Source organism: Chanodichthys erythropterus, chromosome 12, assembly GCF_024489055.1.
Source record: "Chanodichthys erythropterus isolate Z2021 chromosome 12, ASM2448905v1, whole genome shotgun sequence".
Taxonomy (NCBI): Eukaryota; Metazoa; Chordata; class Actinopteri; order Cypriniformes; family Xenocyprididae; genus Chanodichthys; species Chanodichthys erythropterus.
Window position 1 is genome coordinate 40,274,393 of NC_090232.1, and position 27,577 is coordinate 40,301,969.

At 37.6% G+C, this 27,577-nt stretch overlaps 1 protein-coding gene across 2 annotated transcripts in view; it reads right to left on the bottom strand.

Moving 5' to 3' along the window:
- Window positions 1-1,484: 1,484 nt before the first annotated feature.
- The window catches only part of gsk3bb (glycogen synthase kinase 3 beta, genome duplicate b), a 29,851-nt gene continuing 3,758 nt past the window's right edge, over window positions 1,485-27,577 (bottom strand). The window contains exons 2-11 of one of the 2 annotated variants that reach the window (XM_067402704.1): window positions 19,728-19,921; window positions 19,433-19,516; window positions 12,188-12,298; window positions 11,148-11,278; window positions 9,754-9,860; window positions 8,659-8,756; window positions 7,165-7,260; window positions 6,149-6,335; window positions 1,702-1,797; window positions 1,485-1,620 (exon numbers count right to left, since the gene is read on the bottom strand). In XM_067402704.1, the coding sequence (XP_067258805.1) occupies window positions 1,562-1,620; window positions 1,702-1,797; window positions 6,149-6,335; window positions 7,165-7,260; window positions 8,659-8,756; window positions 9,754-9,860; window positions 11,148-11,278; window positions 12,188-12,298; window positions 19,433-19,516; window positions 19,728-19,921 (1,163 nt within the window). In that variant the 3' untranslated portion in view covers window positions 1,485-1,561. Of the gene's footprint in view, window positions 1,798-6,148; window positions 6,336-7,164; window positions 7,261-8,658; window positions 8,757-9,753; window positions 9,861-11,147; window positions 11,279-12,187; window positions 12,299-19,432; window positions 19,517-19,727; window positions 19,922-27,577 lie in introns of both variants that reach the window. The other variant, XM_067402703.1, reaches the window with a different exon arrangement.

A 27,577-nucleotide genomic window follows, 5' to 3' on the forward strand; every position in this document is an offset into this window, starting at 1 on the left:
CAAAATTGTGATAAAGTCGAAATTGACTTTCTGTGTTTATGACTTTTAATGTCATGTCAATTTCGACATTAAGTTATAATTTCAATTTTTCATTTCATAGTTTTGACTTTTTGTGTCATACTTATTATTTACAAAAGCATTATATTTTTCCTTATTTGGCGAAAAATGTGCTTCCATAAGTGTGAGTAAACAAAATCAACAAATGATTTTCGTATTTGGGTGAACTGTCATTTTAAGCGGGCAGCAGAACAGATGGATATTCTTTCAACAGCACTTTTGGGAGGTACATAAACAGCCGGAAGTGACTCTTCTGTGCAGATTCAACAACGTATTTAGAGGAACTACACACAACAGCCTCAGTGGTACACTTCCACTAACACTAGGGGACACTAAAGAGGACGCAAGGAAGAAAAACAACAAGAAACGGAGGCAAAGGTACTGTGGAGATCTTATTTTCTTCCGCCTCATCATTAGTGTTAGTTTCCTGATGGAGCAGTCCAGATGGTTAAAGTTTCACACCATTTTCAGCCACTTATTCCCACTAATTTCTAACACAAATGACACAGAAGAGATGATTTCGAGCACCAAATCACGACATCTTTCTTTCGGCTGGGATTTGTGGTGCAGAAACCTGTTCACATGTTCAGTATTAAAGTCCTGATTATCAGATTCGTGCTTTTGTTACTTTTAGCTCACTAACAGTTCAAGAATCAGCATACAGTATTTATAGACATAAGACGCACAACATGCACTCACACACACACACACACACACTCTCGCTCACAGAAAATGATCCGATATTATGTGTGTGTCAACATCTTTAGAGTTCAGTGAAGTACTATACAACAGGAAGGAGGAAGACGAGCAGAAAACGAATGGATAATGTCGCTCCTTCGAAAGTGGTCAAAAAGAAAGAGGTACACAGCAGCATACAGATTAAGCATACAACATATCCGCCCAATACTGAGGGAAAAGGCAAAAGTCATTAGCATATATTTCACATAGTCTACAGAATGTACACAAGCCCTGGAAATCAGTCCATGGCTCTGAACCGGTTCGGTCATATTGAGCCGATCAGAAACCACCTGCAGTGTCTGTGTCAGACCATATTCAAAGTCTTTGTCTCTACCCATAGGTGACCAGGAAGGGGCCCGAGACGATTATAAAAGAAGCAGTGGCTACAGCATACAGATTTCCCTTTAAAAATGTCAAAGTAGACATGTGAAAATGCATTTGTAGTGTAATATATATTAGTGTGTGAATATATATATATATATATATATATATATAGAGACAGAGAAAGAGAGAGAGAGAGAGAGAGAGAATTTTCAAACAGCACCGCAGACAGTCCTGAGGCGTGTTTTTGAGCCCTCGTTATGTCCTTTAGAGCAAATAAATTAAAACACTAACAATAAAAACAAAGACAATGGCTGGGGGAAGATTTGGTTGGCGCATCCATCATATCATGAGCTTTTCGTTTCGTTTTAGCCACGCCCATGATTCCCAGGATTGGGCGTGGCTAATAAGCAGCAGCGTTGGCCCATTGATAGATGGATGGGGTTCAAGTTGAAGGATTAGGGGCGGCAGAGGCAGCATTGGCGTTCGGACCACTGATGGCACCTGGAACAATTAGAGATGATTACAAAAGTGGTTGTGAGAACATTCTTGGGGTGTATGAGAGGCTGAAAGTGAAAAACCTACCTGTTGCAGCCGAGGCAGACTGGGCGGAGTTTTCCACCTGGTTCTGAGCATGTGCGGGGATGAGTACAGAGGCCAGCGAGGGGTTACTGGACAACTCTGATCATTAAATGCAAAAGATATTAGTGTAACACTTTAATTTAAAATAAAGTTCCAGTTGTTAACATTAGTGAACTGCATTAGTTAACATGAACTAACAATGAAAAAAATTCTAAAGCATTTAAAGGGTTAGTTCATCCACAAATTAAAATTCTGTCATTACTCACCCTCATGTCGTTCCACACCCGTAAGAACTTCGTTAATCTTCGGAACACAAATTGATATATTTTTGTTGAAATCCGATGGCTCCGTGAGGCCTCCATAGGGAGCAATGACACTTTCTCTCTCAAGATCCATAAAGGTACTAAAAACATATTTAAATCAGTTCATGTGAGTAAAGTGGTTCAATATTAATATTAAAAAGTGACGAGAATATTTTTGGTGCGCCAAAAAAAACCCAAAATAACAACTTATTTAGTGATGGCCGATTTCAAAATACTGCTTCATGAAGCATTGGAGCACAAATTAATCAGTGTATCAAATCATGATTCAGATCGCGTGTCAAATTGGCAACGGCTGACATCACGTGACTTTGGCGCTCCGAACAGTTGATTCGATACACTGATTCATTTGTGCTCCAATGCTTCATGAAGCAGTGTTTTGAAATCGGCCATCACTTTATAAGTTTTTATTTTGTTTTTTTTTTGGCGCACCAAAAATATTCTCGTCACTTTATAATATTAATATTGAACCAATGTACTCATGAACTGATTTAGATATGTTTTTAGTACCTTTAAGGATCTTGAGAGAGGAAATGACATTGCTCCCTATGAAGGCCTCGCGGAGCCATCGGATTTTAACTAAAATATCTTAATTTGTGTTCTGAAGATTAACGAAGGTCTTACAGGTGTGGAACGTCATGAGGGTGACTAATAAATGACAGAATTTTCATTTTTGGGTGAACTAACCCTTTAATAATCTTATTTAATGTTAATTTCAGCATTTACGAATACATTATTATTTATTTCAAATAAATGCTGTTCTTTTGAACTTTCTGTTCATCTTTCTGTCCTGAAAAAGCCTTGGTTAGCATAAGAGACTTCTTTCAAAAACATAAAAAGAGTAGTAGGCATTGGTAGTGTACATTTGCTTATAACATCAGTTTTGTGTGAATTTGAGATGTATGTTAAAGGATTAGTCCACTTTTAAATAAAAGTTTCCTGATAATTTACTCACCCCCCATGTCATCCAAAAACTGGCGCTGTGTTCGTTCCGTAATTTGAATAGGGAAGGCGTAGGACATACAGCGTGAGCTTTTTTAAAGAATGCGGAAAGCGGAAGCAAGTGCAAGGTGATCATTTGTGTTTATAAAGCATATACAGTTGTATTTATTTTTTTAAATGACAGATCGTTTCACTAGATAAGACCCTTATTCCTCATCTGGTATCATTTAAAGCCCTTTGAAGCTGCACTGAAACTGTAATTTTGACCTTCAACCATTTGGAGGCCATTGAAGTCCACTATAAGGAGAAAAATCCTGGAATGTTTTCATCCTTTAATAGAGTAGTTCAAAGATTAAGGGTGTTTTTTTTAGGAGTGTAACGGTGCATGTATTCAACCCGAACCATCACGGTACGGACGTCGCGGTTTGGTGCATACAGTCAGACGATGAATACAGTCAGTCACAGGCAATCCACACTACAATCCAGGAGGGGGTGCGCACGATAATGCAATGCTGTTTGCTAACCACCACAACAGGCAAAAAAGCAGAAGAAGAAGAGACGATCTATGCACCAACCTAAAACAAGAGTTCTTGGCCCGTATTTATCAAGCTTCTCAAAGTGCCATTTTAGTCTGAAGTGCTGAGAATTTATGAAATTTACTCATACTTTCAAACTTAAGCATAAAAGCAAGTTATCAAATTTCTTAAAGCTAAGAATCACTCTTACTCTCCCAGTTATTTAAGCTTGAGAGGTCTCTCAAGTGGTTAGGAGTTGCCAATAGGGGCTTGTGATGGCACTGAGGAGAAAGAGACGTGTGCAAATCTTTCAGGGGAGTAAGAATGTTTTTGAAATGTTTGACGACAAGCAGTTAATCAAACGGTGTCGTTTGGAAAGAGCAGGCATCATCTTTGTCAGCTCTGATTAAAGGGTTTGTTCACCCAAAAATGAAAATAATGTTATTAATTACTTACCCTCATGTTGTTCAACACATATAAGACCTTCGTTAATCTTCTGAACACAAATTACTTCAAAAAAAGACTTCACTGAGCCATCGAATTTAATCAAAAATATCTTAATTTGTGTTCCGAAGATTAATGAAGGTCTTACGGGTGTGGAACGACATGAGGGTGAGTAATTAATGACCTTATTTTAATTTTTAGGTGAACTAACCCTTTAATGTTGGGCTGAATTGTTTGACTAAAGGTGATGATACACGGGGCAACTTTCTGAGCAATGTTGCTGGGCAACGTTGCCGTCAACGGGCAACCTGGTGAGACACAGGGCAAATAATTAGGGCAACGGACAGTTGGCAGCAACTAATCAGAGAGGAGCAAATCTATTGCCAACCCAATAAATAGTTTATTATAAACACTTGTTAGGCACTTTATTTCAACTTTTCAAATATTTTCTTCATTTTAATTAAAAATAAATGCTTTTCCGATCTGATTTGTGACAGGAAAAGGGAGAAGAGCGAGTTTGGCAAAAGGCGGATTCGAACCTGCGTCGATCGCGTCAAAAGCTACATTCATGTGCCATACGCCCTACAGCCTACGCTACTACAGACATTAAATGGGCCCAGTCTTTTTAGTATTAAACTGAAAACATTCGATAGCTTAATTACAGTTTACACGCATTACATTGGACAGTTGTTGCTATTTTAAGCATTATATGAGGTAAATTCCCTGTTTTGGGTTGACGCATGACAACTTACTAGCGTAAAAAGATATAAGTTCACACTCCTTTTCTCCGCTCCACTGCCGCTGAGAGGCCGCCATCTTGTTTGAATTTTTTTCTGAAATCTCCGAACCAATCACGTGATCGGCAGCTAACATTCTGATTGGAGGATCTCAAAAAATTGCCCACGACCGATCTAATGTATCCAGATATATATTTGTTGCTCATTCTCAGTGGGACAGTGCCCAAGCAACATTGCTCGGCAACATTGCTCAAAAAGTTGCCCCGTGTATCATCACCTTAAGGGGCTGTTCACATATCGCATTTGTGCGCGCAAATTCGTGGCAAGAGCACTCATAATAGAAGCGATGCGCAGGTCATGTGACAAGAATCAACCGATCAGCTTTGGCCTTTTCGTAACAACATTGAAAATTCAGCCGAACAGCTGATCATAGCTGTACAGGGCGGCTTTCTCATCTTCATAAATATATCTAGTAGTAAAGCTAATGCAAGGGCTTGAAATCAATTTTTCTTTTGCTGAAACTTCCTTGTCATCATGGAGAGCACAGTTCATGGTTGCACAGCAATGACAGATGTCACAGGAGCACAAGCGCTTGTGGAAAGGAGGAGAACATTTTTAGGAATCCATGGTGACTGATTATATCATAAAATCTGGGCTATATAGGCTATAGGCAGATCAGCCCACCGGTTTAAAATGTGCAGTTAAAACATGGCGAAAAATGCGTATATCTTTCATTTCCAATGTGAAATCTATTCAGTGATTGGTCCAATGCCTATGTCGTCATCCAAGATCCTGTTTGTGGCACAGCAAAGTATCATGAATCATCTCTAAGACTGACACATTTAGTCCTACACTTCACTTAAATTATGACTGAGATGCTTGATAACTAACTTTTTTTAATCAATTCAATTCTTAGCAGTGTTCTTGATGAGGCTTGATAAATACGGGCCCAGGAACGCAAGAGCTTGCTAGAAGCCTATATGCTGAGTTTTGATTAATTATTTGGATGCGCTTCACAAACTTCACGGAAAGGAAACTAGGATGGCAGAAAGCGGCATCCTGTTTTTTTCTTCATTTTACAAAAGCACAATGTCTTGTTTTTATATGGGTTTTTTTTTTTTACACAAACGCATTGATTTGCTTCAGAAGGCCTTTATGATGGATGGATATGGATGGATGGAGACACGTTCTTCAGCTCATACTCGTTTGGTAACGCTTACTGACATTATAAAGCTTGGATGCGTCAGGATATTTATTAATATTTCTCCGATTGTGTTCATCAGAAAGAAGAAAGTCATATACACCTAGGATGGCTTGAGGTTGAGTAAAGCTTAGGGTAATTTTTATTTGAAAGTGAACTAATCCTTTAACAAATTTTGGTCCATTTAGAAATGTTGAAACATTGTAACAATTTAAATCCCTGTTTTGGAACTAAGCAAATGATCTACACATCTGAAAACATGAACCTGCTGTGCATTTGTATGCCACATACCCTGTGTAGTGAAATTAAACAGCACGGGCCGCTCTCTTCCATTCGGGAGCTTGAGGATGGGCTCACGGAGCTCGTCGAAGAAAGTGTGAGCGCAGGCCTCGAGAGGAGTGAGACGGGCCGTAGGCGTGTACTCCAGCAATCGGGAACACAAGGCTATTGCCTCCGGAGGGGTCCGAGGCCGGAAAACCTAACAAATGGACAACAACACTGGTTTTTAGTGCTATATAAAACATTTGCACAACAATATAAATTTCTGACTGTCAAAAATATTATTTTTGATATAAATCTAGGTTTAAAAAAGTCACAAGAGCGCAATAAAAGTTACCAATGAAATAGTGTTGGCAGTAGCAACTTTTGACTCAGGCTCCATCTGCGTTTTAATTCTATTAGACCTTTCCTCTGCATCTGACACAATCTCTCACAGTATTCTCATTTCACAACTCTCTGCTCTTGGTATCTCTGGAGCTGCTCTATCCTGGTTCACTTCCTACCTGCCTGACTCTTGGCATTACATCTCTATCCACCAAGCTAGAGTCCACTACTGCCCCTGTCTCACATGGTGTTCCCCAGGGTTCTGTTCTTGGGCCTTTACTTTTCATCATCTACATGCTTCCATTAGGTAGCATTATCTTCCCCCATACTCTGGATTTCCCAACACATCCGCAACCTCGTATCATTACATGATTTCAAAAACCACCTTAAAACATATCTTTTCGCTTCTTGTTTCTGAACCCTAACATCATGATCTGTTTTATGTTACATGTAGTCTATGTTATGTTATGTTATCTATGCTCAGTGTGTCTGTATTGTCTCTATGTCTGCTGTCGTGTTTGCAGAAAGGCACTATATAAAATAAACTTATTGTTAACTTTATATGGCATTATAAAATTTAAAATAAGGAGGGTGTAAAGACAGCAATATAGAAGACAGAATCAAAGCCTAGAATTAAAGTAAGGAGAAAAGAGAAGGATAAAAGTGTTTCCAAGCATGAAGCACATGGAAACACTCATGCTAACCTTAGTCCACGGGTGTGCCTTTATCTGTGGAAACTTGAATTCGGTGTAATTTGGGTTCATCTCTCGAATCTGTTCTCGTGTAGGAGTTCCCAGCACCTGGAGGAAACAAGTTTTCTTATTCTGTTTCAGTTGTTATATATAGTCAAAATCAACATTGAACTGACCTCAGCTGAACAATGACACTATTTTTTAGAGCTGCTTTAAAGCAGAACTGAACTCTGTTTGCATCATTGAATCATTATTTTCCTGTTTATCCCTGTAAAGCTGATTTTAAACAATCTGAGCACTATAGAAATAAAGGTGACTTTACTTGAGAGTTCACACTTCAACAATATACAGGGAATTATACAAGATACCGGGAAATGTTATCATTGGAATCACTTTCAGAGCAATTTATTTCCAGCTGGTCACAAAAACAATGACAGCCAATCAGAATCTTAGAATAAACATTAGAATAAATTTTAGTATTAATAATGTATTAGTATAGTATCTATTCCTATTTAGAATTAGTTTTTATTTTTATATTTTCAGTTTTCAGCAATTTTAAGCAATTTTATTGTGTTTTGCAGTTTTAGGTTTAGTAATTTTAGAACTTTAACTTTTTTTTTTCTTTCAGTTAGCTGCCAAAGAGGCAATAGATTTAAAGGTGCCCTAGAATCAAAAATTGAATTTATCTCGGCATAGTTGAATAACAAGAGTTCAGTACATGGAAAAGACATACAGTGAGTTTCAAACTCCATTGTTTCCTCATTCTTATGCAAATCTCATTTGTTTAAAAGACCTCCGAAAAACAGGCGAATCTCAACACCGACTGTTACGCAACAGTCGGGATCATTAATATGTACGCCCCCCAATATTTGCATATGCAAGCCCATGATCAAGGCATTAGACAAGGGCAGAACGTCTGGATCTGTGCACAGCTGAATCATCAGACTAGGTAAGCAAGCAAGAACAATAGTGAAAAATGGCAGGTGGAGCGATAATAACTGACATGATCCATGATTACATAATATTTTTAGTGATATTTGTAAATTGTCATTCTAAATGTTTCATTAGCATGTTGCTAATGTACTGTTAAATGTGGTTAAAGTTACCATCGTTTCTTACTGTATTCACGGATATCAGAGTCAAATACTATACTTACGTGATCCGACGCATACATGCAGTATGCATGACGAACATTTTGTAAAGATCCATTTGAGGGTTATTAGCTGTGTGAACTTTGTAAATGCACTGTATTATAGTCCAAAGATCGGGGGGCAGGGAGTGCGCGATTTAAAGGGGCTGCAGCCTGAATCTGTGCATAATTAATGATGCCCCAAAATAGGCAGTTAAAAAAATTAAATAAAAAAAATCTATGGGGTATTTTGAGCTGAAACTTCACAGACACATTACAGACTTATATTACATCTTGTAAAAGCTGGTTCTAGGGCACCTTGAAACTTAATTTTAAGATTATTTATGAAAACTACAATGCAACACACACTTCCACACCTTGATAATTTCAACGAGCTGATCGACACCGCTGTCACCTGGAAAAATCGGCTGTCCAAGAAGCAGCTCAGCCAGTACGCAACCAGCCGACCAAATGTCTGTATAGAAAAATGAAGGAAAACACTGAATATTACAGCAGACACTCTTCATTTCATTAGCATGTCTAAGTGTTGTTTCTGAGTTCTCTAAGCATTACACAACAACTATTGAAGCATTAAGACAAGAAAAAAATAAAAATTGACACAATATCACTTGTTGATGCATGTAATTTTGTAAATTAATGTCTTTTAAATCACACATTACTGAATATATCTGAAAGAAATTAATATTTTTATTTAGCAAAAGTGACAGTAAAGACATTTATTATGTAACAAACATTTCTATTTTAAATAAATGCAGTTCTTCTGATCTTTCTATTTCTTTTGAAGTTTTCCTGAAAAAAAAAAAAAGCTTCAAAGTTTCCCCAAAACATAAATCAGCACAACTGTTTTCATTATTGATAAAAACAATAAATGTTTCTTGAGCATCAAATCATCATATTAGAATGGTTTCTGAAGGATCATGTGACACTGAAGACTGGAGTAATGGTGCTGAAAATTCAGCTTTGATCACTGGAATAAATTACATTTTAAATTATTTTTATAAACGTTTTTTTTCCCTCCATTAAAAAAAAAAAAAAAAAAAAAAATCAGGTCCACATGAAAATGCAAAAACGTGCTATGAAGCTCTGTCAAGAGCATGCCAAACCAACAGGTGGCAATATAACCCTAACCATACAGCCATGTTGGCCAATCAGAAGCCTGTAAAAAAAGGTTATTACCAGTTCCGGTTTTGACGTCACAAGCCAAAATCTCCAGTTTCACCGTCTACACGACAATTCTGACTTTATAAGAAAAAAAGTCAGAAATGCGAGTTATAAAGTCAGAATTGTGCGATTAAAAACTCACAATTCTGAGAAAAAAAGTCAGAATTGTGAGGTTAAATGTCACAATTACCTATTTATTTATTTTATTTAGTGGCAGAAATAAGCTTCCATACCTATGCTGGTGGTGTAGTTTTAAAAAGAGTTTTAGAACACAAAGAGCAGTAGAATACCTATGCTGGAAGTGTAGTCTGTGGCTCCGAAAATGAGCTCAGGGGCTCTGTAGTACCGCGAGCAGATGTAGGAAACATTAGGCTCACCACGCACCAGCTGCTTTGCACTGCAGGAGACAGAAAGAAACGGAACAAATGCGACAGAGAGAATTAGACATACAGTAACCAGAAATTACACCAACAACAGTGAACATCAAAACAGCCATCATCATCATCATAAGAACAATAATCATAATCATTATCACCAGACACTAAATAGAGCCAAAAGTTTGCTAACTACAGAGGAACTTTAAAATCTTGAAATCTTGTTTATTTAAACAAAGTCAGACACAGATTTAGATCAGAATGCTCAAAGTTAAATTCGTCGGATGGCTGGATCTGATCCGTGAAATAGTCACTTTCGCACATGAGACTTGTTCAATTGCCGTGAAATTGCCAGATGAAGTTTTCCAGTAATGGTACCACATCTGTTATTCACACAAGCAAAGTTTTTCTGTTTTATAACTGCTGTCGTTCACACACTACCACCAAAATGCCCTCAATCCCTCAACCAACCTCATGAGTTGCATCCTGGGCTGCTTTTTTAAACAGTATTATAGACGGAGCTGACATTGTGTATAAGATGGACAAATGCTGCATGCTTTTCCTTTACTGTCATCTCCAAATAATAATTTTGTAAAGAAATACATACCGTATGTACACTACCGTTCAAAACTTCAGTATGATTTTTTTAAATGTTTTTGAAAAGCGTCTCATCAAGACTGCATTTATTTCATCAAAAATACAGTAAAACAGTCATATTGTGAAATATTATTACTATTTGAAATAAGTTTATAATTTATTTTAAAATGTAATTTATTCCTTTGATGTAAAGCTGAATTTTCAGCATCGTTACTCCAGTCTTCAGTGTCACATGAACTTTCAGAAATCATTCTAATATGCTGATTTGCTGCTCAAGAAACATTTAGGATTATTATCAATGTTGATAAATGAGAATGGATGTTGCTTAATATTTTTGTGGAAACAATGTTTTTTTTCAGGATCATTTGACGAATAGAAAAGAACAGGATTTATTTGAAAAATATATATTTTTTTAACATTATAAATGTCTTTACTGTCACTTTTGATCAATATAATGCGTCCATGCTGAATAAGTATTTATTTATTTATTAAAAAAAAAAAAAATGACTGACCTCAAACTTCTGAACAGTAATGTAAGCACAATTTTTATTTAATTTCAATCACCAAAAGGTTTCTAAGATCATGAGCATCAATACAGAAGAACTTCAGTCAATGTCTCAACTATCTTTTACTCAAGATCTTATTATGAACAAGTGCTTTTAACTTTACAGCAGGTGCTTTAGGCATGAAGGAACCCAATTTCCCCATCTCACCTTCCAAAGTCACAGAGTTTGAGTACAGCTGTCTCTGGGTCGAGCAGGAGGTTCTGCGGCTTGATGTCTCGATGGCAGATCCCATACGAGTGGATGTACGCCAAGCTGCGGAACAACTGGTACATATATAGCTGAAAACACACATAAACAGTGACTTTAATACAAATATACAAATGAACCCACTGAAAGCTCAGAAATGAACCAAGATATGGCACAGAACTCCATGAAAACAGGAAAATCCTGCTCTTAAAGGGATAGTTCACCCAAAAATGATATTATCCTATGATTTAACACCCCCCCCCCCCCCCCGACAAACAACTTTTCTTGACGTTAGAGGAACATTTTTATAAGGTATAATGTTCCTCAAATGTTCTTTCAACTTAATTTTGATTTAAAATTTAACATTCATTTGTAACATTCCAAGAACATGAAAATGTTCAGTTTCCTTAATGTTAGTAGAATGTTATTTAAAGGTTAGTATGATGTTCCTGAAACATTCTTTCAATCATTCAAACACCTGCTGTGAACAAACACTGAAAGAAAGAGAAATAAGGACTCAAACTACAACTTTCTTTAGCCACAGCCTTAGATGAACTGAAGATAAAAGACATTAAATCTCTGAAGATCTGATTAAACAACTCCACAAACAGCATTACCAACTTCACTTATTACTAACCAGATTTATTTCTTATTACTAACCAGATTTATTTATTTCCTGACTTTATTTCTGTCACACGTCTACAGAAGCTTAGATGTTGATGTCTTATTGAAAATGTTTCGTTTGAGGTCACCATCAATGCATCAATAATGCATTGCTGATACATTTTCAGAATACATTTCTGCACTGATAAAGTAAATCAACATGTTTTAATGGACAAATGACTGCAAGATCACCATGGTTGACAAAGCTACATCAGAAAGCCCATAGTTGACTGGATTCATTAACTATGTTTTGCAGTTTTGGTCCATGAGCTAGACCAGCACCAAATCACACATCTTTAGAGTAGTGAATCATGTCAGACTCTATTAAGAGATGTTACCTTCACATAGACCATGGGCAGATTCTGCTTGGCTCTGCTGTACTGTCTGGCCACTCGGTACACGTTTTCAGGCACGTAGTCCATCACCAAATTCAGATAAACCTCATCCTTCTGTGGGCGTGAAGAAGAAGACAAGGGAGGGTCAAAAGAGAGAGTGCTTGATATCTAGAAAACATTTTTAGGTTGTTTATGGGTTACAAGCAATGATCAAAATAGATGTACAGTCACAGGTGTGTGTTTACTGGCTATAAATACAACAGCATTGAAAGTGGTACTCTAGATTCTCCAAAAATAAGTAAGCATTACTATGTGTTTATGTGCCATTATTGTTGAATTTTAAATATAAAACATACGTTCCATTGATATACACTACCATTCAAAAGTATAAAAGAACGTAATTCTTTTATTAAGCAAGGACGAATGAAAATGATCAAAAGTGACATTAAAGTCAGTAAAGTTACAAAAGATTACTACTTCTATTCATCAAAGAATCTTGAAAAAATATATTAAGGTTTTCACAAAAATTTGGCCAATATTATCAAGCCCAAAATTTTAAACGGTAGTGTTATATTACTCAACTGTCTTTGGATTTTGATCATATCACCCACCCCTAAACCAGAGTTTTTATTCTATTCCCAAAATGTGTATACTATGTTTACATTTAGATAACACAAACGTCTCCTCGGTGGACTTTATAGGGAGAAAAGGGGGTCTGAGACTCATCACGCATGAGACACATTGACTATATCAACAGTCATTATTTCTCTCTTTCCCCCAGAGACAAGTACTCCTTAATGTAGCTGGAAAATGAACCTGTCAAAGGCACTGAGCCGATTCCTGCCTCGCAACAGTGAGATCAGCTCCGAAATTATCCTGCGATTGGCTGAATGTTTTCTGAGATGTTCTGTGATTGGTTGTTCATACACACATACAAATTCTTAGATAAAAGAGGCTGCTAAATGACAAATATTAATATCAAGGCTCCATTCTGGTGCTTTCAGATAGGTAATAACTAAAAACAAGATTTTTACGCATTATAATAATACAATGATACAATTTTAGAGTTAATAAAAAGAGATGGCCTTGATGCTATTGCTGCTGATTGGTCAATACAGTATTTCAATCAATGATATAGTAACATCTGCAAAGAAAATAAAATAATGTGCAGTATGTACTATGTACTGCATGATATATGCAATGATAAACTTTTCAAATGGTATAGTAGGCTACATTGTTGTCAACATCAAGATGTAGCATGTTTACACATATGGAAATATGTAGCTAAAATATGCATAAAGAAAATAATTATAGCCTTTAAAGGTGCAGTATGTGATTTCTCAAAGTCATTGTTGAACACTGTTGATATTTGAAATCAACCCAAACAAACACACCCATCCTTTTATTGCTCTGCCCCCAAAATGGACATGCCCCCTACTGCTGATTGGCTCACTCAATCTCCTCCCGATGACGAATGGACACACCTCCTACTGCTGATTGGCTCACTCACTCTCCTCCCAATGACGAATGGACATGCCTCCAACTGATGATTGTCTCACTCATTCTCCTCCCCCATCATGCATGGACACGCCTCCTACTGCTGACTGGCTCACTCACTCTCCTCCCCCATCATGCATGGACACGCCTCCTACTGCTGATTGGCTCACTCACTCTACTCCCCCATCATGCATGGACACGCCTCCTACTGCTGATTGGCTCACTCACTCTCCTCCCCCATCATACATGGACACGCCTCCTACTGCTGATTGGCTCACTCACTCTCCTCCCCCATCATGCATGGACACGCCTCCTACTGCTGATTGGCTCACTCACTCTCCTCCCCCATCATGCATGGACACGCCTCCTACTGCTGACTGGCTCACTCACTCTCCTCCCAATGATGAATGGATATGCCTCCTACTGATGATTGGCTCACTCACTCTCCTCCCCCATCATGCATGGACACACCTCCTACTGCTGATTGGCTCACTCACTCTCCTCCCAATGACGAATGGACATGCCTCCAACTGATGATTGTCTCACTCATTCTCCTCCCCCATCATGCATGGACACGCCTCCTACTGCTGACTGGCTCACTCACTCTCCTCCCAATGATGAATGGATATGCCTCCTACTGATGATTGGCTCACTCACTCTCCTCCCCCATCATGCATGGACACGCCTCCTACTGCTGATTGGCTCACTCACTCTCCTCCCCCATCATGCATGGACACGCCTCCTACTGCTGACTGGCTCACTCACTCTCCTCCCAATGATGAATGGATATGCCTCCTACTGCTGACTGGCTCACTCACTCTCCTCCCAATGATGAATGGATATGCCTCCTACTGATGATTGGCTCACTCACTCTCCTCCCCTATCATGCATGGACACACCTCCTACTGCTGATTGGCTCACTCACTCTCCTCCCAATGACGAATGGACATGCCTCCAACTGATGATTGTCTCACTCATTCTCCTCCCCCATCATGCATGGACACGCCTCCTACTGCTGACTGGCTCACTCACTCTCCTCCCCCATCATGCATGGACACGCCTCCTACTGCTGATTGGCTCACTCACTCTCCTCCCCCATCATGCATGGACACGCCTCCTACTGCTGACTGGCTCACTAACTCTCCTCCCCCATCATGAATGGACACACCTCCTACTGCCAAAAGTCAGTTGTGTTGCTCCTACTGCCAAAAGTCAGTTGTGTTGCTCGGTCCGATCCACTTTCAAAAGTGTTTTTCCAAAAATCGCTTACTGCACCTTTAAGACTGATTGATTGATTGATTGATTATGTATTTATTTATGGCAATTCACACAATTACGTACATGGACGTAATTCACATAAAATAACAGAAAAAAAACATTTATTTTATTTTTTTATTACTAGTTTTTTCTCTTTCTCTCTCACCTTAGTATCTTCACATGATGAGTGAAATCTGATGTACTGTAATGTAACTGCAGCAACCCTATCATTGTCCCTGTAGGGGCTGCATAGAATGCATTATTCAATTTCCACACCTTTCCGAATTCGGAATTAGGCTTCGGACACATCCCTAGTCCAATCAAATATTAAGTCAAGAAATGCAATAGCCAGTGTAGTGTGCTTTGTTGTAGACTGCACATATTAGTTGCATACTGTACCGAGTCGTGATCTATTGGCGTGATAGTCAGTATCCATGAACTTTGATTGAACCGCACCATTGCCAAGAGAGTCAACAGGCATGTAAATGGGTAAGCGTTCTGTCTGGACAGGGTTACATAACAGAACTGATCCTGTTTCTGTGACACCAGGGGAGCCGTCAGGACAAAGTCGCAACAGTCAGACACTATGTCACCCTTCTGGAATGGAGGGTTAAATCGCTGCTCTCGCTGTCTGTCAATGAGAAGGGAATAGATACCTGCTTCACAGGCCATAAACAAATGCAAATGCAGACATGAATGCTAAGTCAACACGTCAATGTATGTGTTACTGTAGTGGTAACAAAATTCAGTGCTCAAGGGGGCAGTAGAGTTTCCTTCAATTTGCAGCACTACTTATATTTGCGTAGTGTAGCGGTTCTTAACCAGTGTGACTAACCACAAAACTAACCATTTAATCGTGCAGATAGTGCAATAAACAGGCCTATCAACTTTTAAAAGGAAGGAAGAAAGTGTTGCATACAATACTGTGCAGAAGTTTGGTGTTGGTAAGATTTTTAAATGTTTTTGAATGAAGTCTATGATGCTCAGCAAGGCTGCATTATTTGATCAAAAAATACAGTTCAAACAGTAATATTGTGAAATATTATTCAACTGTTTTTTATTTTATTTTAAATTAAATTTTATTTTAAAATGTAATTAATTCCTGTGATTTATTTGAAATAGAATGTTTTGTATCATTATAAATGTGTTCACTGTCACTTTTGATCAAGGTAATGCACCCTCGCTGGATTAATTGCAGTGTATATTTTTTGTTGAAATTAAAGACCAAGTTAAGTGACAAGTGCACATATCAAACCATAATCACATACCAGACTTGATTGGTTGAAGGCACTATTTTTGTCCTGAATGTGGTGTAAAATGTGTTTCAGGCCATAGTGACACTTTAATCCATCATGACTGGCCATTCACTTAAAGCATCCTACTTTCTGTACCGTTCCTTTTCTTTTATGCCTCAAAGCAACCCTCACACATTATCTCTTTCTCAATGTCTTTCTGTCTTTGTTACAAAAAATATGCCCTGCCATTGTGTGCAAGAATAACTCAGGAGTAACTGAATACCCTGCAGCCTCTCGTATGTGCATCGGTGTGTACGTGCGTATTTAAAGGATTAGTTCACTTTCAAATGAAAATTTCCTCATAATTTACTCACCCACATGTCATCTAAGATGTTTATGTCTTTCTCTCTTCAGTTGAAATGAAATGAAGGTTTTTGATTAAAACATTCCAGCATTTTTCTCCATATAGTGGACTTCAGTGGCCTCCAAACGGTTGAAGATCAAAATTACAGTTTCAGTGCAAATACCTTCCTCAGATTGATTTTTGAAGGAAGCATGGATGTATCCTTAGCTGCCTTTGATATCCCACAATCCTGTGCTTTCCATTCTGTGACAGTTGAGCTAGAAAAATAAAGATGGCGCCCGAAAGTTGCGTTTGCTGCTCATTTTGTGTATAAATGTATGATTTTGACCAACATATTTCAATTTTGATATCATTTCTATAGAGAAATTCTCACCAAAGCTCGCGCTATATTGCTGTAGATCATTAAACTGTTACGCTGCCTCAGAAGTCTGTCCGAAATCAGTTTCGTGAGGTACCTTTATGCACAAACACTGCCGTACAAGTCATTCTCTTATAAGACAGCAAGGCACCAAGACAGCTACCTAGGTTTTCGGACGCAGCCATTGACAGATAGCAGATGCCTAATAAATACTATTGGGTAAATTGGCAGTGGGCGGAACCACACAGTCCAAAACAAAAACAGACATTCTGACACATTTCAAAGTAGAATAACTGACTATAACACCGTTTTTCAGAAAGAAAAAAAAAAAAGTATGTGAACTTAGAATGTTTCCTACATCTCTGAAAAAAAATATGATGGTATTTTTATGCTTTGGTACAGTCAAAAAAATTACACAGAGCACCTTTTAAAGAGCAAGTGAAAATCTAAACTTCTGGCAAAGGCCAGCAGAGAGAAAAAAACCCCAAAAAAACATATATACTGTTAAGCACTGCTTTAGTCACGGAAAGGCCCTTGATTGCTTTTCTGACTGATGTGACACTTCAATTGAATTCACTCAATCTAAAACATAAAGGGAAACAAAAGAGTATGCGGATGAAAAGGACGTGTTTGCTCAGAAAAATCCTCACGTTTCAAAACCACAATCATTTCCAAAACCACAAGCAATGCATGAGGCTGCAATCTATATTTATATATGAATGTGGCCCTCCTGACTGAAGTGGACTACCTCTGACATAGACTATGTATATATGAACGTGGTTAGGGTTAGGTTACACTTGATCGTCTTTCTCAAAAAGAAAGAAGCGGTTGATTTTGGATGTCTGCAGCTTGTATAACTTTACTCTATAAAAGCGTACTCTCAGGTATGTAATGCTCTCGTTATACGATCTTGACCAGTCTCTGATCTGCGTATAGACTGTACATTAAATGTGAAGTCTGAACTCAGTGAACTCTCTTCTAAACACACACAGCGTTCCTTTGGTTGGCTGCACAGGAGCCAGAGCTTGTCATACAGTAAAAATAGGGCTGGTCTAACAGTTTATCTTCCCATCGATCAAAAGTTGTGACAGGTTTTTCCACCAGGGCTATCACAGGATTACCCGGAAATTACATCCACAGGTCAACACTGCAGGGCCTGAGCATCAAGTGCTGTAAATCACAACAGAAATACCACCCTGTTGGGATAGCAAGTGTCTTCTGCTAAATATACTGTAAGACTGTGCATAGTATTTATAGCTGTATTCTTATAATGATTTGAAGAAGAATGTTTTGTGTATGTGTACCGCACCATGAGAGGGAGTTCCCTTCAGGGACATTTCATTCAATTTGTTTATAATATACTGGAGAGTCTCATGAAAAGAGTATAACCCCCTTCCACAAAAAAGAACTAAACATTTTTATTTATATGTTGAATAAAGAAAAAAAAAAAAATACCATATTAAAATGATTTCTGTAGGATCATGTGACACTGTACACTGGAGTACTGATGCTGAAAATTCAGCTTTGGTCACAGGAATAAATTACATTTTAAAATACATTAAAAAGGAAAACAGTAATTTTTAAACTGTAATAAAATTTGACAATATTACCGTTTTTACTGTATTTTTGATCAAATAAATGCATCATTGGTAATCATGAGACTTCTTTAAACACTTTTTAAAATAAATCACAATTATTACAATTTGAGTAGAATACGTATTATTCTTTATTTATTTATTTTATTGTATTTATTTTTGGGGTTAAAAAAATCTTAGTGCAATGAAATATGCATATTTTAAAAAATATTCACATATAAAATATATCCCTTAAAAATATAGAAAATAATTCATAGCACCATTATTATTATTTCTTGATTTCTTGTGACGTTTTATTATAAAATAAATTAAAATTACAGTAATGAAAATGTGTTTTTTTTTTTTTTGAAGTCATAAATATGTAATATATACAGCTATGGAAAAAATTAAGAGACCACTCCAAGTTCAGAAATCAATGTTAAGTGGTCTCTTAATTTTTTCCATAGCTGTATAAAGCCTCTGAAAAATTAGCATTTTTATCAAGCTTGTACGTTTAGGTTCAGTTATTTCACTTTAATGGCAATTAATATGTCCTTTTCTTCGCCATTTAAGTGAAATAACTGAATAAACATAAGAGAAAATTTCAGATGGCACTTAGAGGCTTTTGCATCTGAAGTCTTCATATATTTACTATAACTTTTAACATTTTTCATTTATTTATTTATTATATAAGTCATTATTAACAAAAGATTACAAACTTTAGTGTGTGCCAAGTGTGTTTTGCTGGTGTAATTTAGTGTGTAAGAGCCAAACTCTGCTGCAATCCCTCACAAGCACAGCTCATTGTAAAGTTAGGTATCAGACTGCTACTCACTTAGGCCTGCACCATAGGAATACATATCCCATAACCCAGAGCATTTGCTGGGAAACTACTGGCTGGCATGTTTCTGATCTATTTCTGATGCTGCTAAGAAAAATGGAGGGAAGAAAAGTGCCACTCACTTTGTCTCCACTGGAGTAGAAAAAGTACCGCAGACGTACGATGTTACAGTGATCCAACTTCCTCATGATCTGTAACTCACGATTCTGAAAAAAAAGTATATAAACAGAAAAAAGAAAAGAATCATGAGAACTGACAGGCTAAATGTTTAGCAAAGGTCAACCTTGTCACCTCAAGGCTAAACGTTAAACTTATTTTGGCCAAACATTTCTGACGCACTTGTGCTCATCAGCTTCTCTTTCTTAGAAAATCTGAGCTTATACATGTAAAGACACAACCAACGACACACATTCTTACCTTAAACCTTTTATCCTGCAGCACCTTCTTTATGGCCACCAGCTCACCGGTGTCGCAAAGCTTCGCTTGATATACGACCCCAAACGAGCCATTCCCGATGACCTTTGTGTCCGTGTAGCTGACCTCCTGAGGTCGGTCGGGACCCTGACCAGGGGTTGCGGCCACCGTTGTAACTTTACTGCCATCTTTATCTCCTAAGGAGAGAGAAAGTACCATGAATATTCCTTTATAATTCGCTGGTCTGTTTTTCACGTCACATGAGTTCTTGGTGTTACTATCCTCATCAATGTGTGATCCTGAGTGTATCAAAAATCGCCTCAGCTCATTTTCGACTTAAACACATCTGCTTCACACCTCATTATGTTTTCACACCCCTGAGTAAGTGCTTGAGAACATGAAAATGAGGAATATGAGCACAAAATGGGAATTGTTCTCAATTATACAGTAGAAAGATATTTTGAAACTCACCACTCACTTTTTTCTTCTTCTCTGTAAATTTCCATTTCTATTAAAAGAGTATTTTTCTCTCTATTAAATTAACCTTTTTTAAATGACCCTCAAATGCCTCAAATGTCTGGTTTCTTGGTGTAACCGACTCTGTATAATCAGGTCTGCAGTCCAGTAATAGGAAACCGACTAAATAAATCGTTTCATGAGTCTTGATTATGGATAATTACTTTGTCTAACTAGCAAATGGGATCATTAATCTGCACAATGAGAAGTTTAATTGGAAACTAAAGCTAGATCATTGTTTAGAAAGTGATCTAGTCTAGGCCAAAGCTGAGGACATGGAAACTAAATGTCCACTAGGAAATAACATCAGTGACCTTCTTTCACTTTTTATCACCATAAAGTTAAGATATTTCCATAAACCTTTTACATTCTCATTTGCTACAGTAACATTCAAAGGTTTGAGGTAGTTACGATTTTTTAATTTTTTTGAAAGAAGTCTCTTATGCTCACCAAGGCTGCATTTATTTGATCAAAAATAGAGTAAAAACAGTGAAGTATTATTACAACTTAAAATAAACATTTACAATTTAATTTATTCCTATGATGAATTTTCAGCATCATTACTCCAGTGTCACATGATCCTTCGGAAATCATTCGAATATGATTATTTGCTGCTCAAGCAAGTTTAAAAGAACAGCATTTATTTGAAATAGGAACATTTTGCAACATTATAAATGTGTTTACTGCAAGCAGCAATCTTCCGGTCTCTCTCTTGAATCAAACATGGAAGTGACATTAACTGCAATTTATCGACTGGCCGCTAGAGACAGGCTCCAAAAGGGAGTCAATCCCATAGACCCCCCCAGCTTGGTTTACAAGCCTGGTACCAAAAGTGGTTTTGGTCTATATATCCATTTAACGCATCCTTGATTTAAAGGTGCCATAGAATTTAAAATTGAATTTATCTTTGCATAGTTGAATAATAAGAGTTCAGTACATGGAAATGACATACAGTGAGTGTCAAACACCATTATTTCCTCCTTCTTGTGCAAATCTCATTTGTTTAAAAGACCTCCGAAGAACAGGACAATATAACACTGACTGTTACGTAACAGTTGGGATCATTAATATGTATGACCCCAATATTTGCATATGCCAGCCCATGTTCAAGGCATTACACAAGGGCAGGACGTCTGGATGTGCACAGCTGAATCATCAGACTAGTTAAGCAAGCAAGAACAACAGCGAAAAATGGCAGATGGAGCGATAATAACTGACATGATCCATGATATCATGATATTTTTTAGTGATATTTGTAAATTGTCTTTCTAAATGTTTCGTTAGCATTTTGCTAATGTACTGTTAAATGAGGTTAAAGTTACCATCGTTTATTACTATATTCACGGAGACCAGAGCCGTCGTTATTTTCATTATTAAACACTTGCAGTCTGTATAATTCATAAACACAACTTCATTCTTTATAAATCTCTCCAACAGTGTGTAATGTTAGCTTTAGCCCGTTAGCCACAGAACACAGCCTCAAACTCATTCAGAATCAAATGTAAACATCCTATACTCACATGATCCGATGTATGCATGCAACATGCATGACGAACATTTTGAAAAGATCCATTTGAGGGTTATATTAGCTGTGTGAACTGTGTTTATGCACTGTTTTATAGTCGAGTGCTCGGAGGCGGGGAGCGCGAGGATTTGAAGGTGCCCCAGCCTGAATCGGCACATATTTAATGATGCCCCCAAATAGGCAGTTAAAAAAATTAATTACAAAAAATATATAGGGTATTTTGAGCTGAAACTTCACAGACACATTCAGGGGACACCTTAGACTTATATTACATCTTGTGAAAAATCATTCTAGGGCACCTTTAAACAACAACAAAAACATGCTTAACCCCAAACTTTTGAATGTTCGTGTACATTTACAAAGTAGCAGAATATTTCACTTTCACAAACAGTCTGATTATGCATGAGAATTATTCATTTTATGACCAAACAAACAACAGTTTGAGTTTAGTTTGAGTTTAGAGCAGACTCATTTCTAGGAAAATTATGGTAAGGGAAGCAATTTTAAAAAACTGTTCTTCAGTGTCTGATAAACACACAGAAGGAAAGTACAAGGAAGGAAATATCAGATTAACCATACAGATTTCAAAGCATATACAGACAGTATCATGATTCACTGCAGAGCTTGGGTCAGGAATGCATTGGTGTTACAAAAAAAATCTTTCAAAATAAAAGAAATAATTAGCAGCTCAGCTTGTGTTTGCTTTCTAAATGTGCCATATAAGATTCTCTGTCTTTTATGGTCAAGAGCAGTGACTGAATAAAGTGAAAATTGAAAGTGACATGAAGCCATGTATGGTGTCCCATACTCGGAATTTGTGCTCTGCATTTCTCCCATCCAAGTGCACACACACAGCAGTGAGTATTAAACACACACTGAGTAGCCATTTTTTTTGCTGTGGCGATTAAGGGTTTGGTGCCTTGCTCAAGGGCACCTCAGTTGTGGGTAATGAGACTGGAACTCATTCACTCTCCCACCTACATTTCCTGCCAGTACTGAGTCTTGAACCCGCAACCTTCAGGTTACAAGTCTAACTTTCTAACCATTAGGTCACAACTGTCCCCAACAGCAGTGTAAGTGGTAGCGCATTACAAGTAATGCAAGTTACGTAATCAGATTACTTTTTTCAAGTAACTAGTAAAGCATCACTTATAAATTTACAACAAAACATCTGTGTTACTTTTTCAAATAAGTAACACAAGTTACTTTGTTTTCGCATTAATTGACTGACGGCTCTCCTCTCCCCATGGTGAAAGAAATTGGGAGCAAGTGTCGGGGTGTTGGGTGAACATGATGGTTATTGTAGGTCTAGGCTAAATGTGAGGAGATATTTTCTCATCCCATCTGCACAAAAACAGATGCAGACTTCCTCAAAATTAAAACAGTGAAATGCAAACTCAGAATATTATGCAATCCTGCAGGCTGCAATAATAAAATATGTTAAATAATACAAATATACTTTATGTATTTAATCAATGTCTTTACTGCTGACTTTCAATGATTCAATTCAATTAAGCAAAAATGACTTTAAACATCACATTTGTGTTTCAATTTTGTGTTTTTCATCCAGAAGAGGTAGCATTGAACTTTCTTCTCTTCCGTCCTATTCTTCAGCAATTCAAAATGGAAGGACAGCTGAAAGATTAGTTTGAGCTGCGCCCTCTACTGTACAGGTGTGAATTTGCATTTCCTTCAGCCTGTGGCTTATTTCATTTCACTTTTTGGGCCCTATAATACACCCAGCACAATGCGGCGCCAGGCGTGACGCAAGTGTTTTTTGCTAGTTTCAGCTCAACACAGTTATCATTTTTAAGTCCTGGTCTGAAAACAAGGTGTGATCAGGTGCATTGTTTGCGCATTGCTATTTTGAGGCAACTGAAATAGACTGCGCCATTGACACACTGAAACCTGCTCTAAAGTCAATGGTGCGGTATTTATTTTTTGTTATTTAAAGGGCGTGTTAGTAATATGTGCCTATATAGGTGGGTGCACAACGTACGTACTCTCTGCTTGTTACACACACAAGGATGCTCAGCAGCACACAAACATTTTTAAATATTAAAAATAAAAGCATTCCACTCTGGAGAACCATTCAGTCTTTCCGCTTGCAAATTCCGCCATGTAAATAGCGAATCTGCCATGGCATGAGTGCAACTGTCTTTTAAAGGAAATTTGAGATGAAACTCTGAGGCCGTGTGTCCACCTAAGCGTTTTTAGCCAGCTTAAAACGCCCGTCTGTGAGCGCTTGAGAGCGCTTCTGCAGCGCAGCGTTTTTTTCCGTTGAGACGCTTTGTTGCCATGATACGGAATATCCGCGTCACTGTTACTTATAACTGAATTTGCAGGTAATTTGTTTCAGGCTAAAAATGTTTACACAATGCGAAATTACTTGCTATGTATGTTCGGAGACCAGCAATATTAATTTCTCACCCATTTTGTTTCTGTTTGTTGATGTCGCTGTACAGCAAGAATGTGACAGTTGGTCGGAGTTGTATTTGTCCCGCCCCTTCTCCACTCTGATTGGACGGCTGGCTAAAAAGTGACAGTGATGAGCGCAGCGTTTTACTCAAAGTTGAACATTTTTCAACTCGAAGCGACCAGTAAAAAACGCCCAGCTCTCAGCGCTTGAGCGTAAAAAAGACGCTCAGCGCCTCGTTACGCTCTCGGCGTTTAAAAAACGCGGCGCTCCCATTGAAAACAATTGAAAAAGTACGCTCGAAGCTGGAAAAAAACGCTTAGGTGGACACACGGCCTGATTGGTTTATTGCACGTTAAAATGCACCCATTAAAATAATACGGATGGCCCTTTTAGACGGGCACGCCGACCATTTTTCCCATCGTTAAACTAGCAAAAGTGGATTTGGACATGCCCTAAAGGCCAGAACACACCAAGCCGACGCCGACGAACTATTGGCAACGAAAGCAGACTGCAGGGTTGGCTCACGTTGGCAGCATCTGTGTCCAAAGTTGCCCTGACATACCAAACCGATGCCAAACAGCCGACGGCCAAGCAGCACGTCAGTTCTGCGCCTGCGTGAGATGAAATGCCTTTCCGAAACAGCAGGCGGCAGTAGCTGAACAGCCAATCAGAATGATCCGATGGCCCAACGGACCGACGAGCTCCAACGCCGATGTCGAATCGGCTGAAAAAAAGGCCGACGAGGACCAACTTCAGCCGACGGTGCGGAACACACTGAGAAAACTTAGTCGGCCAACAAAGAAAAACTGCCCGACGGCCGACCGTCGGCTTGGTGTGTTCCTGCCTTATGTACACTTGTGCCTTGCGCTTTAGACCATGCGCTTAGATTGTTAAAATAGGGCGCTTGGTGTTTAAAGGCCTTTACATTTACCAAAAATATTAGTTCATTTGTTGTTTTCTTATTAAAAAAAAAAACAAGCAAGTCCAGGTGAGAAATAGTAACCCAAAAGTAATGTAACATTATTTTTCATAAAAAGTAACACAGCAAGTTAATTTTTTAGGGACTAATGCAATATTGTTACATATTGCATATAAAAGTTATTGCTGAATAAAACTGAAAAGAACCGTGAACAAATCATTGAGTATGTGAGCTGAACTACGACAGATTCATGAACAAAACTTTCAGTTTTTTAAATGAATCAGGCCAGGAACAAGGTCAAAAAAAGAATGATTCGTTCATGAATTGGGCTTTGAGATAACAGCTTGCTTGGGTAATAATGACTCCAATTTCAGTCTGTTCTTCATAAAACACTAATGTACAGCTTTAGGACACTTAAAATGTAGTGCACTACTTTCATGGTGCTTGGCAGATGTGCAGTGTGAGAAAAGCCGCATTGTTGCAGTGAACAGTCAACAAATATGCTGCATGACATGTTTCAGGCAATCTGAACCAATTTAAGTGAAATACTATAATCATACGTGTGTGTGTGTGTGTGTTTGTTTGGCAGGTCATGTGAGCCGTGGAGTAAAGTGCAGACCAAGTGCACGTTCAGCACGGGGAAATGTGATGAGTCAGAGGGCGTGAATGTGAACACACATTCGCACGACGAGCTAATAAAGATCTCGGCTCCCAAACTTACGCAGCATGGAATTTTAATTGAGTCACGGCCCATTACTTACCCAGATCATCTTCCCATCCTGCTCCTCTGACACCATCCAGCTCAGGAACTGACTAGTCATTTAGCAATTCAGATAAACTGAGGCATTTAATATAAGACACAGCTTAGCTTAATCCTCTTTCCTCTAAGAGACTTTTCATCATTACAGCTACAGCATTTATCACATTATCTCGCATACAAAATGATTATCCCTCACCATCCACAATGTTAAGAACAGATGAAAATGAATCGATCATGAATAAACATGAACTGGTAATGAATATCTATGACTAACTCTGCAGAATTCAAACAATGAACTTCTACACATCAACCCTTATTTTTTTATATTATAATGAACGTTAGTCAGGATGGACGTCATAATTAACTTGACACGAATGAAAACAGGCACAGTTGTTCAATGCATTCAATTAGGGATGTGCTAATATATATAACATTTTCTTTATTTTCATGTTATGGCCAATAAATACTGATCAATGGCTAATATTAAAATTCTATAATTTTTCGTAAATAAATGAAAACTATAACAATTAATTGCACAATTAATTAGCCAATAAATGCCAATATGCCCTGACTGACACCAATATACCAATATGTAATTTTTTTTTTTTTTAAATATTACAAATAAAATAATACATATTTTAACTCTAACAATATATTAATGATTAACATCACTACAGTTGCCGCAATGAACAGAGTTCCATCCCCCACAGGCTTGTTTTCATACACATTAAATAGACATCTATCATAATAAGGTCTATAATAGCTGTAAATAGGTTTATAGCCCTAATTTGCTTTGACAGATTCACAGTATTTTCTTTAATATGAGCCATGAAATGTAATCTAACAGCTATGAAAGGCCTGCTACTGTTCTCTGACAAGCATGTCTAGACAGACTATTTGCCGCATGACTGTAATGTGCACGTCACATGCTCAGGTGTAGCCCCTCTTTAGGACACACCCTGTGGAGGAAGTCATGCTGCCTCAGGCCTGGGCGTTGCTATGGCAGCAGGATGAGTCAGCTGATGTGGGGGACTCATTTGCTGTCAGCTGATTATAAACCCCGCACCACCGGAGCATACGCTCACATACATGCACAATTTTCAAAATGCAAAAAGAATATAAAAAAAGAATATATATATATATATATATATATATATATATATATATATATATATATATATATATATATATATATATAATATAGCTTTTTTTAAATTATTTAAAATTTAAATAATTTGAAAATTCGATTTAAGCCCATTTAAGGACCATTTATACACTAGTTCAAAAGTTTGTATTTAGTAACATTTTAATAAATGTAATATAAACAATAAAATTGATTTTCAGCATCACTACTCCAGTCTTCAGTGTCACATGATCCTTCAGAAACCATTCTAGTATGCTGATTTGATGCTCAAGAAACATTTCTTATTATTATCCATGTTGAAAACAGATGTGCTGCTTCTTATTTTTGTGGAAACCGTGATACATGTTTTTTTCAGGATTCTTTGATTAAAGAACAGCACTTATTTGAAATAGAAATCTTTTGTAACATTATAAATGTCTTTACTGTCACTTTTGTTAAATTTAATGCATCTTTACTAAATAAATTTCTTTTGATAAAATATGAATATTTGATGACATATGAAATATATGTTCTTGACAGGGTTAGCAAGGGCACCTCAGTAAAATCTATCTGCTGACTGCTACTTTCTCC